This window comes from Triturus cristatus, chromosome 5_1 (assembly GCF_964204655.1).
Source record: "Triturus cristatus chromosome 5_1, aTriCri1.1, whole genome shotgun sequence".
Taxonomy (NCBI): domain Eukaryota; kingdom Metazoa; phylum Chordata; class Amphibia; order Caudata; family Salamandridae; genus Triturus; species Triturus cristatus.
Genome location: NC_140587.1, coordinates 428,517,183 through 428,532,170, shown reverse-complemented (window position 1 = coordinate 428,532,170; position 14,988 = coordinate 428,517,183). Strand labels below are relative to the sequence as shown.

The 14,988-nt window shown below is 46.3% G+C and overlaps 1 protein-coding gene across 1 annotated transcript in view; it reads left to right on the top strand.

Annotated features, from left to right (window-relative positions):
• The first annotated feature begins 1,026 nt into the window (after positions 1–1,026).
• The window catches only part of LAPTM4B (lysosomal protein transmembrane 4 beta), a 400,646-nt gene continuing 386,684 nt past the window's right edge, over positions 1,027–14,988 (top strand). Inside the window, exon 1 of the mRNA XM_085605210.1 lies at positions 1,027–1,370. Within this exon, the coding sequence (XP_085461336.1) occupies positions 1,272–1,370 (99 nt within the window). The 5' untranslated portion in view covers positions 1,027–1,271. The remainder of the gene's footprint in view (positions 1,371–14,988) is intronic.

Here is a 14,988-nt window from a genome sequence, read left to right as displayed (position 1 = left end):
TACATTATTTAAATATGGTGTGGGGGTTTCCATTGAAATGGCTAAAAAATTCACATTGGCATGCACTTTTATTGATAAATCTATATAGCACACAAATGATAATGTGTAGAAATCGGGTTTCTGCAAATATTTATCATTTGCACATCATCAAGAAAGTGTCTTGATTTGTTTTGTTTCTATTAAAACAATTTTTTCCATCGCACTTCAAAATTACAAAGCAAATTGCTTCATTTGTGCTTTTCTGACTGCTGATATAGTTTGATATGTTTGTGTTAGAAAACAATGCATCCTACAGCCTTTCCTTTCACACTCCCTGTACCCCTGCGAGATTGTCAGATGGCGCATTCTACAAAATCTTTTAACTTTGTAGTCCGAGAAAGAAAAATAAACAACAATCTTCATGTTATAAAATAAGCAGCAGTTTGACAGAAGGCATAGACTGACATTTGACCTCTGTCTTTAAACACGCAGCCAATGTGACAAGATAAAAACAAATTTTTGAAGGCATCCTCCTTCACCTTCTGAACTTTAGTTTAGTTATTTTGGGGTAATACCTACAGCACCCCCTACCTCCAGCGTCTATGTAACACAGCGGACCCCTCGCATCCCTGGGGTGTCAATAATCCTGCATGTGAAATACCCTAAAAGGGGATGCTTTCATTTAAGAAACGTTATTTTTTTTCTTTCCACGCACGTTTGAGGAAACAAATTGCGTTAAAAGTTATGAACAAAACCCTTACCATGTGGCGATCTCAGACTATAGTTTGACAGTGCAACAGAAAAGATGGTTTGTTGTTAAATTATAGTTTCTGTTGTGTCTGTGTGGACAGCGCCGGAGGTGTTAAAACTGGAGAGGAGGCTCAACGCTGTGTTCAGGCATGGGTGCTGTCTCTCCTAGGCACAGCGCCACCTATCGGTGAGACGCTGCAGGCGGCCTTATGACGTCATGGAAGGTTCTGAACTAGGACTCTGGGGACGCGCTTGGGTCACGTGATGTGTCCCCCCTCTACGTCCGCCCACTCCCCCGCGGGACCTAAGCTTAGACCGGCCGCTGCAGCAAGGACCGGACCTCAGCTGTCAGATCCGCGGCAGCAGGGGACGTGCAGCCAGCGGAGGGCATTCATATCCCAGGAAAGGACCGGGCCCAGGAGACGCAGGTCCCGGCCCAGGAGAGACAGGACCCGGGCTGACGAGGGACACCTTTTCCCGGTCACCAAAGTCGGACATCCCAGTTCCTTTGGTACACTGGCGGAGGGCAGCGGAACGCGGTCATGAAGATGCACTCCCCCTGGGCTCGCTTTTACTCCAACAGCTGCTGCCTGTGCTGCCATGTCCGCACGGGCACCATCATCCTCGGAGTCTGGTACCTGGTGAGGATTGCGAAGAGCTTTTGCATTAGTGCTTCAGTGTGCCCCACCGCCAAACACCTGTCATAATATTGCCTTCCATTCCACTAATGAGTCACCTATTGGAATAACGCACCAACCTGTTACACAGATGCCTCAACCCTTTACACTGCTGCCCAAGCCTTTATTGCCATTTGTTGAAACCTGTTGCGTAAATACTCAGTACAGTGAACTAATGCATCAACCTATTGTGTTGCAGTATTTATATAGTGCTTACTTACTACCCTAATGTCAGGCGCTGAAGTGCTGATCCACATGCTAGCACGCTGCACCGTGTAGGGTTTGTGGTGGTGGAATGTGTGTTGTCTTTGGTTTGAGCCTATACAGATGTGTTTTCCGGTCGTGTGTGAGTGATCAGAGGTGCACAGATATTGTCTTAGGGCGCTGCGTTCAGCGGTGTGTAGTATGACGGATGTGGAGCGCGAGACTCGCCGTGGAGTGCTGCCATCTGTGATTGACTCCGCAGGGTCCATTATTATAAGTTCTTAGCTGTGTCAAGTAATGAATGGTCTGACTGCATAGCTAGCCGGACCCTGCAGGAGTGGACAATCTTAGAGCCCATAGGTGAAACATAAGCATGTTGCTGCTGGCAAACCGCCTAAGAGCGCCACTTGTAATGATTTTCAGCATTTAAGGCATTTCAATAATCTTGTATTTATGATTAGAAATAGATATTTATTTGATTTGTATGAAAGCTAAGCCTTTACATGAATTGCTATGTTTTCAAATGGTAACTCTCTCCTTTTAAACATCCCACTTGTGTTGGTCAGTTCACTGTGAACCCAATGCATTCAATTTCGAGCCGTGCCTGCCCTTTCTGAGGGGGCTCTTAACATAGTACATGCTTACTGTACCAGTGCGAGCATAAACGAGGCTTTTTCTCTCCTTGTAGCGTTCTTTTATTCTTCAAAGTGTTTTTTGAGGGAGTTCCTTGTGAGAATCCTTCGTTGGCCAGCAATGTGTAGCAGATCATGTTTTGACATTACATGACTGTCCAATAGGTATATTGTGGTTAGTTTATAGTGGTCTGGTTGGTTGCATCCCACTCATATGGGCAATCTCATGATTGAATAGCTGCTAGATGGGGATTGTTATAGCTACTTGACAATTGGCGGAAGGACAATGTCCCTCTGGTCCTGGCGTGGTACCTGTTTCTGCCATCCCATCGTAGCAGGTGACCGAGGAAAATTATAGCCGTGTGCCACGCATATACTGGTGTTAAGTTGCAATTCCAGGCTCTTGCTTGGACCTGTAGCCCAGGATTTATTCCTGAAACAAGCAGGGTTTCACCTGTCGTCTGAATTCCATGTGCTCCTGTATACCTTGTATTTTGCTTAGCGCGATGATCCAGAGAATTGCTGCTTGGACCAAAAATGGGGAACCTATAATGGATTTCTGTTTGTAAGAGGGTACAGTGATCCATGATGCTAATCTCTGATGTAGAGTTGTTTTGTGAGTGTAAACTTAACAACTGTAAAGCTAATGGTCCTTTCCATGGGAGGTTCTCTGACAGTGCAGAGTTCCCTAAACAGTGATCGCTTAGCTGTAGGCAGCCAGTGAGGGCTAGTAAGACTGCTGGTATGTCTGCCTTGGGGTGTAGGTGGAGAAGACGTTTGGCTGCAGCATTCTAGGTTTGTAATTTGTGTATAATGAGGGACAGAGCCCTTACCTATAGGCAGCTTGCATGGGCTGCCTTGTTGATCACGAGGGTGGCAATAGATTGTAGCTTTTATTGGTTTCCAATCCAAGGTACAGGAAGATGAATTTCTGTGTTTTCCCTATGTAGAATGCGTTCCCATTGACATTGCTGACATGTGGTACCAGGAACAGGTCTAAGCTCATGGTTACCTTCAAGTTTTTCACTTCTCTTGATGTGGCACCCAGGTCTTTATGCCATATGGTGATAGGTTGGTGTTTGTGCCATTGTCTGCAGGTTAATCTCAGTTTTTGTGTTGTTTGGGGTGATTATTCCTCATCCATGCATCTGTGGCACAGCGCCAGTAATCAGAGGCAGTCATCATTGTAATAACTCTCATAACTATTGTTCTAATTCCCCAAACTGAAAATCCCCAAGTAATTGGATTGAAGATCCACCATCTATAGTAATGCCTAGCTTTATCCATCAATGCCCTTCTCCACTACTAATGTCCAGTATAAAGCCAAGCCAGTGCCCCTACCTTCTGCATCAATGTGCCCTTCTTATGCGCATGTTATGCACCAGTGCTCCAATTTTAGGTTGAAGCTTACGTGCTGTCTGGTTTGCTAAAGACTGCTTCAGGACATTCAGAAAGCTGACCTAGGCATTGGCAGCTCTCACAGGAAATTGCAGTGGGGCGGAAGCGGGTAGTTGGGGGATAGTGGAATCTGACATACGACAGGAATGTGAAAACAAACTAAATAAATAAATAAAACCACATACCTTGCGCTCGCCGCATAGCAGACTTCGACAATGCAGCAAGCGCAAGCTAAGTGGTATTATTAAATTAGTTTGTTTTCACATTCCCGTCGTATATGTCGGATTTCACCACCCCGCCACGCCCCATCCCGCCTCACCGCCGTACAGCATTTACCTGTGCATGCCACCGCTGGACCTAGGAATGCATTCCACACGTTGCTTACCATTGGCTTTGTGGTTTGTAGCTCACATTTTCTGGCTTTCTATTTGCTGGCTTTATTGGCTTTATGCTGTCTAGCTTGAGTTTGTTCCTCCAGTTGCCAAAATCCTGTTTACTGTATTCTTCCACAAACTCGCTTTTTGAGAACAGGCCTTTAAATCTTGTTCTTATCTTGTCACATTTGCTGTGCATTCAAAGACAGATGCCAAATGTCAAGCTCTTTCTTCTGAGGAAGCTTGATGTTCAATTTTCTTTCTCTGACTTCAAAGTGAAATAATTTATGTGCCAATCCTGCAAAGTATCCATGCAAGAGGAGAGGGCGTAGGATGTTTTTCTTCTTTTTCAAGCACACAAAAAACAAGAACTGTGCTGATGTTTCAGAATATATCAGAATTAATTCAAATGAAGCAAAATAAATTTGTAATTCTGAATTGTGGTAGAAACAAATATTTGAATGCGATTAAAACACATCAGTACACTAGGTAATGGCATTTGCACACTTTAACGTTTGTGTTCAGTAAAACCATTTTTAGGTGAAAATGTAATTTATTTCAATTGAAAATGTGTTGTTCGTAATGGCAGTGCGCTACCACACTGCATATACTCTGCACTACGCCACTTCTTTCCACTCTATGCCCTTCCACGCTATGCCACATCACTCCTTCTACGACACTCCACTCCACCCCACTCCACGCCCTTCCACACTACTCCCTTCCACTCTACGACATGTCATGCCACTTAACTCCACGCCATGACACAACACACTACTCCACTCTACACCCCAACACTTCACACCACTTATGCCATTCTATTCTACCCTACTCCAATATAACCCACTTTGCTACAATCTACCCCACTCCACTCCACCCAATCTACCCCACTCCAGGCCACCCAACCTACCCCACTTCAATCTTCCCCACTCCAATCTCCCCATCCCAATTTGTACCTACCCAATCTACCCACACCCTCTCCAACCTACCCCAATTCAATCTACCTCACTCTAACCCAATCAACTCCACTAGGATCCAATCTACCCTACTCCACTACAATTTGCCCACCTCCAATCCACCCTACTCCACTCAATCTAACCCTTTAATCCCCACCCCACTCTACTCCAGTCAACCCCTCTCCACTCCAATCCACCCACTCCAAAATACCCCAGTCTACCCCACTCCAAAGTACCTCAACCCACTCCACTCAAATCTACCCACCTCTACTCCAGTCGACCCCACTCCAATATACTCCACTCAATCTAACCCAATCAACACCACCCCACTCCACCCCAATCTACTGCATTTCACTCTAATCTAACCCACTCCAGTCTACCCCAGTCCATCCACTCCACTCTAATCCACCCCACTCCATTGTATCCCAATCCATTCTATCCACCTCCACTTCACCCCACATCAATCTACTCCACTCCAATCTAACCCTATCTACTCCACTCTACCTTAATCTACCACACTCCACCCCACTGAAACCTACTGCACCCCACTGTACCCCACTCCGATCCAACCCACTCCAGTCTACCCCACTCCATTCCAATCTACCCTACACTAACCCACCAAATCTACCCCACTCTATACCACCCAGTTTACCAGATTCCACTCCACCCCAATCTTCCCCACTCAACCTCACTCCACTCTTCCCCAGTCTATCTCACTCCACTCGAATCTCGACTCCACTCCAATCTATCCAACTCCACTCTACTCGACCCCACTCCACTCTACACCAATCTACCCCACTCCAATCTACCCCCTCCAATCTAACCACTTCAATCCACCTAATCTACCCATTCCACTTTACCCCAATTTACCAGACTTCACTCCACTCTACTCAGTCTACACAACTTCACTCCAGTCTACCACATGCCACCCAAAGCTACCACACTCCAGTCCAATCTAACCCACTGCACCCCAATCCACCCTACTCCAATCTACCCTACTCCACTCCACCCTAAACTACCCTACTCCAATCTACCTCATCCAATCTGCCCCACTCCAATCCACCCCACTCCTATCCACCCCACTCCTATCCACCCCACTCAATCCCACTCCAGTCTACACCAATCTACTCCGCTCCAATCCACCCCACCCCAACCCAGTCTTCTCCACCCCATCCCGATCTACCCCTCACCACTCTATCTAACTCCACTCCATTCTCAACCAATCCAAATTACCACACTCCTTTCTATCTCACTCCAATCCATCCCACTACATTCAAATCTACCTCAATCCACTCCAGTCTTGCCTACCTTGATCCACCAAATCTATCCCACTCTTGTCTACTCCACCCCACTCCACCATAATTTATTCCACTCTACTCCTATCTACTCCTCTCCACTCCTACCTACCCCACCCCATGCCACTCCAATCTACCTCAATTCACTGCAAACCACTCTTTCCCCTATCTACCCGACTCTGCTCTACCCCCATATATCCCACTGCACTCTATTCCACTCGAGTCTACCACATGCCACCCAAATCCACCTCACTCCAGTCCAATCTAACCCGCTCCACCCCAATTCACTCCTCTCCATCCCACTCCAATCTACCCAACCCAACTCCACCCCAAACTACCCTACTCCAGTTTGCTCCATACTAATCTACCTCACTCCAGTCTGCCCCACTCCAATCTGCCCAACTCCACTCCAATTTACCCCACTCCTATCTCACTCCAATCTATCCCACTCCACTCCAGTCTACCTCACATCACTCCACTCTACCGTATCATAATCCAACCAATCTACTCCACCCCACTCCAATCTACTCCACTCCACTCCTATCTACCCCACTCTGCTCCAATTTATCATAATCCACTGCACTCCACACTTCTCCAATCTACACCACACCACTCTACCCCACTCCGATCTACCGCACTCCAATCTACCCGACTCCATTCCAGTCTACCCCAATCCACCCCCTCTACCCAAACCCCCTCACTCTACGCAATCCTACGCCACTCTATGCCAGCTTATCCCACTCCACTATTCCCCAATCTACCTCACCCCAATCCACCCCACCCCAATCTACCCCACCCCACACCACTAACTTTTAGCCACACTGGTGTACATAATGGCTAAAACACATTGCCAATAGCTCTTGCATATGCGAGAGCCTAAAGAAAAGGTGTGTGCCATGGCACCTGGTCTAGAAGCAGTGCCCAGAACAGCCCTCTGTGCACTGCACACCCTGCTTACCTGGCCCCTATGTTCATCAGGACCAGAGGGGCCTGGAGTGACTTCATATGTATTGCCAAAACTGTCAGTGCCTACCTCAAGCAACCAATACACGCTTACATATCCCGGATGCGATGTCCTCTTGAAACGGATGGACCGCTGAGAGTGCGAGTTCAGCTTCCGGGCGAACTCCTCAGGAGACTGATGCGTCTTAGCATGCGTAAGGATTTTAATTGTTAACAAAATACATGTGAACGAGGATGTGTGATGACATAACATTATTGATTAAAGCAAGAGCAAACAGAGGAAAGTAAATGAAATAACACAACCTGTCTACGGATGATTTGCTAATATGTTTAGATGCTGTGGCGCCTGCTTTTATTTTTATTATTGCGGTTCATTTTTATTTAAATATTGGGTGTGGATTCTCGTGCGAGGGGTGCAGCAGTTAACACATTATGAGCCAACAAGTAATAAATAGACAACAAATAACTCGATGCATCGAGCAGCGACGGCTACAGACACCACAGGCTACACACATGGAAGCCGTGCCATCTCTCGGATAAACGGTTGTATAACAAGCTTAATTCTGCCCGCTAAGCTGGTCCCAGCAGAGCCGAGGGGGATGAGGCTGCGCTGCTTCTGAGCGGGTCACAGGACCCCACGCCGGCCAAGGGCATTGCAAGGTCGGGCTGGAACAGAAAACGGCCCCGGGCACCAAAATAAAAGTGGCCTCGATTTGTGAATTAGTTACTTAAAAATGTGGCCCATGTTTTCTGATTTGGGGCAGTTTTGAACTTGTAAAGACGCTGCATAAGTGTTTTGAAAGGTATAGAAGACTAAATGGATTGGAGCTTGCTGCATGCAATGTTTGTTTTAATATCAGGGAAGTTAACTGTAATAACTGGCCCAGTAGACCAAAAAAAAGCAGACAACCAGACAAAAACGGCCTACACGCTGACCTGTCAGTAAAGGTGGGCGAGCCATCAAATGAACTGGGCGAGCCGAGCCAGCCTGTCTCAGATCTTAGAGACCATGCACGAGCCGAGCCCTGAAAATATTTTCCCATGATAAAGTCTCTTCAAATGTCAAAAAAAGTGCATTCCTTTAAAGTGGAATCTTTGACACTAAAGTGAACATTACAGCACTGTACTGAGAAGTACTTATTAAAAGTGATAGTTTTGTACAACCGGTAGTCTAAACTCGCATGTTTGAAAGTGCTTTCATAAGAGATAATGAAGAAAAAAGAGTTTTGTGGAAATCAAATATTTACCAACGATCACACAATTTAAGCAGGGAAGCCTCGATTTATTTAGGTTTTCTGGTTTCATTTTGTACAAATCAGCCAGTGAATTGGTATCTAGTTGTCGTCCCTTATGTTAAGGCTTTGTTTTGGGCTTTTATTGCATTTTTCTCTAGTTTTTTTTAACTGTAGTGCGAACTAGATCCAAAGGTATTATGGAGCTTTAGAAGAGCACCAGTTACGTTAGACAAGGTGACATGCATTTTTATTGACATAGGGCGATTGAGTGATTAGGGAGGGGGGTAGGCAGAGGCGTGGCTCATTATGGGCTCGAGGTTCCAACAGAACTTTGAGCTGAACCAGGGACAGGCTCCAGGCTGAGCGTTGCTCGAGCTTTCAGTGGCTTGTCCTCCTCTATCTGTCAGACAAGCCCATCGGGCACTGCCTGATTGCCCAATACGCCTGCCCGACTCTGGGGCAGTGGTGCAGCAGGTGGGTGCACGACCAGTGGCACAAGACAGAATGATGGGCCTGCCCTTCAGAATTTGCTGAGGGATTTCCTAGTCTCCCAAATCTCACTAGTATTTATTGGCCTTAGTCTTAATGGGGCCCCTGGAGGTTTTGGGGCCCCCTGCACCGAGGAGACTGCAGGGTCCTAAGTTACACCCCTGTGCAAGGTGCATGCACAAGTAGTGGCCCCATGCAGCCAAGGCACTGCCACAGCAGGCTTGAGGTGGTGTAAACAACCACTCATGGCTTCAGTGGAGCAATAACATTCTAGTACAAGGCCTTGACTGAATTCATTATGTGCCTTACATCAAAGAAACCTCAAACAAACGTGACCTATTTCACACAAGGGACTGGTAATGTTCTCATTCATGCACCTCTAGGCAGATTGATAGGCCCGAAGCCAGACCCTCAGTGCAGCAGCAGTCTTGCTTAGACCGAGCCATCCCTGAGCAAAGTGATTCTCATGTTAATACCTTTGACCGAGTCCGTGCTCTGCCCTCTTCCTACCATTAACCAGTGGCCCTCCTGGCAGGAGGTTCCTGCAGACAAAGACCACCAGGCCCAACTAGTCTGGAGGCCACTCCTTTCCACAATCATGAGTGACAAAAAGCCATTAACTTATACAAGAGTAAATGCAACTACCCAGTTAGGAAAGACAGAGACCCTGTCTTTATCTTATCCACTATGAAAGTCCTCATTGGGTTCCCACGTTCCCTGCTAACGTGCCGGAAATCTGAAGGGAGGCATGGATGGGTTAGGGATGCCCCCTCTCATGGCGGCAGCCGTGGCGCCATCTTAGCCTGGGGCTCTGATACTAAGGCAGCCCCTTCAATAGATCAAGAGAGTTGATGGCCAGAGAGTTCACAGTCGTGAAATATGTAGACTTGGAACACTCGGTGAGCTTTAAGAGTGTCAATGTCGCAATTGAGCATCAATAAACTCACAGTGAGTGAGATATGGGGCATCCGTGGGCCCTCTTGTGTCACCTTGTACTTCCTCCCATAACCCCATGTCTCATGCAACCGGTAGCGAAGTAAGGGTTCATGAGCCTTATAGCTAGCAATTAGACGGTGTCTACTTAACCCCAACCCCCTGATATCCGTGGTCCCCTTTGCCACTATACGTGTTGCACTAATGACAGCTGCACCCCATTTGTACACAAACTGATTTCAGCTAATGCACAGTTCGTCAAAAGTTCAACCCGCAATTGTCATATTTTATGCTTCAGAAAATAATATCTCGTCATTTAATTGAGTTATTTACTTTGTTTTAAAGTGCACAGGCTACACCAACTTAGTGTTAACGAATTATTCTCCCTATATTTTGTAATACACGAACAGTGCCTTCATTTTTCCAAAACCTAGCCTACAAAAATGCGTTTACTGGTGTGAGTCGTGGTCTGACCGATTATTGCAGAGGATAATAAAATAGACGAATGCCGCTGGGCAGAGCTGCCAGAGTATAATTCGTTTTAACAGCTCCTTGAAAGGCACTGGAGCCTCAGAGGGGATTTGTCTTGTGAGGTAAGAGGCCGCCGGTAGATTTATGTCATGGCGGCTGCTGCAAAGGTTGCTGCAGTTTATAGGGGCGAAGCGTTTGTCACCAACCTGAAGAAAAGCGGTTCTCTCTGAAGTATCTAAGGAGTCGACGGAGAGCTGCAGATAACGGAAACAGGGACAACAATCCTCGCTGTCAATTGAAACATTTGCAGTGCGATGCAGACTGCCCAACAATGCAATGGCTGGCGAGGGAATAACTCCGCCACCCATCTTTAGTAATACCAGGCTTTAATGAGAGAGTCCAATTACTGAAAACTTTTAGCATATCTGGAATTTAGATTAAAACATATCAAGCGTCAGAGATGGCCAATCCAAGGAATGAAGGAATTTGGATAGGGCCCAAAAGGAGGCTCTCTCCTTGTCAAGCCTTAAATTCCCCTTTAACTACATATGTCACTCCTAAGGTAGCCCCTAGGTAGCCCATAGGGGAGGGGGCTGTGTAAATAAAAGTTAGGCCATGTATTTTAAATTTTTGCATTCCCTGGTCGTGAAAAACACCCATATTCGTTTTTCACTACTGTGAGGCCTACCCCTTTCATAGGTTAACATTGGTAATTCCTTATTACCCTTATAAGCTGTAATTCCTGATTGAGAAGGAGTAGATCTGTCAAGTTTTATAACACTGAAATGGTAATGATAAATGCTCTTTACTTGTAAAGATGAATTTATCATACCCTTTTAAAAATGTCACTTTTAGAAAGATGCGCCATGGGTCTCATTCAGTATGTCGTGAAGGTCTCCGGGGCCGAGTGCAGCAAGTGGTACAGGCTACACCATGCTTACAATTATTTGCATACCCATGTGCCTGTATATGAACAACTTATGTCTCAGGAAGAAAAAATCCATGAATGCCTCCACGGTCAAGGAATGAAACATTCAGAACAATTTGGTAAATGCTGTAATCAATCACACAAAGATAGTGTTCTCACACTATTTTAAGAGCTTGTTAGCCAATGCCAATGCAGTGCAAAAGGGGGATCATCCATTACAACGCAGTCATTACAACAACCTACCTTTGCAATGCAACTGTTACCACGTAACTGTCTTTACAGCGCATGCCATTACAATGCATGCCATTACAACGCATGTCACTACAACGCATGCCATTACAACGCATTATAAGGTAAGTAATGGAGTTTGTTTTAGTATTAGGGTGGGTATGGGTTTTGGGGTACATGGGAATAGTAATTTTTAACCCTACACTATCCAACACTTTCCCTACTGTTGCACTCACTGGAGTAGGAATAGTAATTTTTACCCCTACACTATCCAACACTTAGTAATTTTTACCCCTACACTATCCAACACTTAACCTACAGTTGCCCTAAAAGTATTATGCGTTGTAATGGTATGCGTTGTAATGGAATGCGTTGTAATGGTAGTTTTTACAAAGCGTTGTAATGACATGCATTGTAAAATCATGCAATGTAATGGTAGTTGCGATGTAAAGCCTGCGTTGTAAAAGCATGTGTTGTGATTGCATGTGTTGTAACGTCATATATTCTGCAAAAGGTGTCAAACTCGAGTGGGACATGGAATGCGTGGTTAAACCTAGGTTACTACTAACACACTCAAAGTGATTCCATGTGAATACTCCAACCGTTTCGCATGCAGGTAGTTAGACACATTGAATAGTGAACTTTAACTGCATTGAGGTGTGCACAATTAGTTCACTCAAGCGGTCCTCTTCCCGTATACATAAATGTATCCATGCAGGTGTGTCATGCACTCAACGTTACAACCAAGAAGGGCTTAGCGTGTCGTCCAATTCCACAGGGCTGCATGCCCCTGTGCTAACTATCTCTCAATGTGCCATTCATAGTTTACATGCTTCTCACCAATGTATCATGACTATCACGTAAAGATAGTAGGGCTCAGTCTATTGCCTACCCTCATCATGCCCCGAGCGCTTGTAAATTGCGCCTAAACTTTACTAAAGGGACATCTCATCATGTTGCGAGTAGCATACTCCTCGTCATTGTGCTAAATGTCCTGTGCTATGTGTGCGTTTACTGCCAATACGAAGATCTTTGAAGGACCTTATAGGACTTTCATACTCAAAGCATTCTCTAACTGCAATACGAGGAATACAATTTATATCATCAGGTGCCCATGTATGAAAATGTATGCAAGTCAAACCACAACAACAGGGACCCTTTCAGTCTGTTTTTCTTTACGCTATTCAAGTAAGAATATATTACTGGATTGTTTATTGAATACATTGATTGGTGGACTCCCTGAATACTTGAGGGTCTTTCTGACATGCTAAGTGAGACCCATGTTGTATTGTAGCTTATGCTGACCCTCGTTGCCGTGGGCATATAGGGTTGTCCTTGTGATACTTTACACTTTTAGAAAGAAGGCATTTTTCTGCTCTTAGACCTGTGTGCCTGCAGCCTTTCCCCAATACACATCTTGGGTGGGTGACAGCTGGGCTTTGTGCATTCCTTCTAGACAGCCACGCACAAAGAGAGCTTAGGTGTGACTGAGTGGCCATCCACATCCTGATGGTCCATCCTAGGCAGGATGTGAAGGAAAAGCTGACACACCCGAATAGGCTTTGTCCTGTCCCCACACAAAGGGCTGCATATCCCCGTGGAATGAGTCTGGAGCCAGAGCTGGGAGTGAGGACCTCTGTGCAATTCTATGTCCCTCTTTGAAGTCACCCCCACTTCAAAGGCACAATTGAGGAGAAGTATTGGGTCTCTGACCCCACCAAATCAGACACTACTGGACCTTTGAAGAACTCTGCCAGGAGAAAGGGCTGCTGTGCTGCTACAAGGACTGCCACTCTGCTGCACTGCTGCTCTGGAAGAATTGCTTTTCTGCTGCGCTGCCCTGCTGCCTGCTTCCATCTGCCCTACTGAGAAAGGACTGGACTCATCTCAGTTGAACCTACTGTGACTCTAAGGGCATGCTGGCTTGCCCCCTGTTCTAGACTTCTCATCAACCCGCAACAGCACCTAGACTTTGCTTGCTGCAAGTCTTGCCCTGCCAAGTGGTGCTAATCCAGTCTTTGAATTGGGGATAAAGTGCTGCAACTGCTAAAATCCATGTATCGCTGGCATTACCCCGATTAGAACCGATGTATTTCCCTGAACGCCTACACTTCGTTGTTGCTACATGGTCCGTGGACATCGCATAGCCGACTGCGCAGCCCAAGTCTCCAGTTTCCAACGCATCACCCACGTTGCACAGCTCGGCGCTGATGCATCGTCTTCTATCCAGCGGTTTGACACCGACACACTGCTTTTGTGCTTCTCGCATCTAGACTCCCTCGACAACGCATCCCAGGTACTTTTCAGCGGGCCCCAGGCTGTTCCCTGTATCCGACCCATGCTCCATCGTTGTCGGTATGAACGTTTGGATTTATCCCGTTCCAGCGTGACCAGATAACTCGAGATGGCGCTTAAAACCTTTTAAGCACTCAATTGTCTTTTATTCTTTAAAGATTCGTAACTCCGGTTATACTTATTGGTTTCCTGTCGTTTTGTTCACTGTGTTACTGTTTGAAGTGTTGCACAAATACTTTACGCATTGCCTCTTAAGTTAAACCTGCCTGCGCCAAGCTGCCAGAGTGTGAACGGAGGTTAATTCATGGTGTGTATCTGACTTACTCTGACTAGGATTATGGTTCCTGCTTGGACAGGGTGCATAACTCTGCCAACTAGAAACCCAATTTCTAACAAAATGCATTTTTCTTTAAGACCTGCACTGAGTACAGATGAATACTGTTCCACATTGAATATTGACTGTAGCTTAGTACCCACAATGGTATCAACCATCGGGGGACCTTTCAATATTTTAAGTACTGCCCATTTGTAGTTATGTGTAGACATAGACAGGTATTCTACAACACTTTTCCTTTACAACCAAAGAGTCTGTTTTCACACCCTCCGTTTTCACACCCTCCGTCTCCTACGTAAAACTTTTAACTGGATCCCCCTCGAACAAAGGAAAACCGTCACCCATGCCCTCATCAGCAGCAGACTGGACTACAGCAACACACTTTACACCGGGATCAACAAGAGCATCACCCGAAAACTCCAGAACATCCAGAACGCCCCCGCCAGCATAGTCCTTAACCTATCGCGCCATTGCCACATCCCCCAACACCTGCGGGCACTACACTGGCTCCCCGTCGAGAAGAGAATCACCTTCAAGCTTTTCACCCACACCCACAAAGCCCTCCACAACACCTGCCCCGCCTGCATGAACCACTCACTCTCATTCCATGCACCCCAAAGATCCCTCCGCTCAGCCCAACTTTCCCTCGCCACGGTACCACGCATCAAGAATACCAAAACAGGAGGTCCTTCCTTGTCCTTCCTTGTGGCAAAGGCCTCAAACACCCTCCCTCTCCATCTCCCCCAGACACCCACTCTCCTCAAGTTCCTGAAAGACCTCATGACCTGGCTTTTCGGCGAATCACCATGACCATCCGGTTCCGCACGTACCCTGAAAGGCCAGGGAAGAC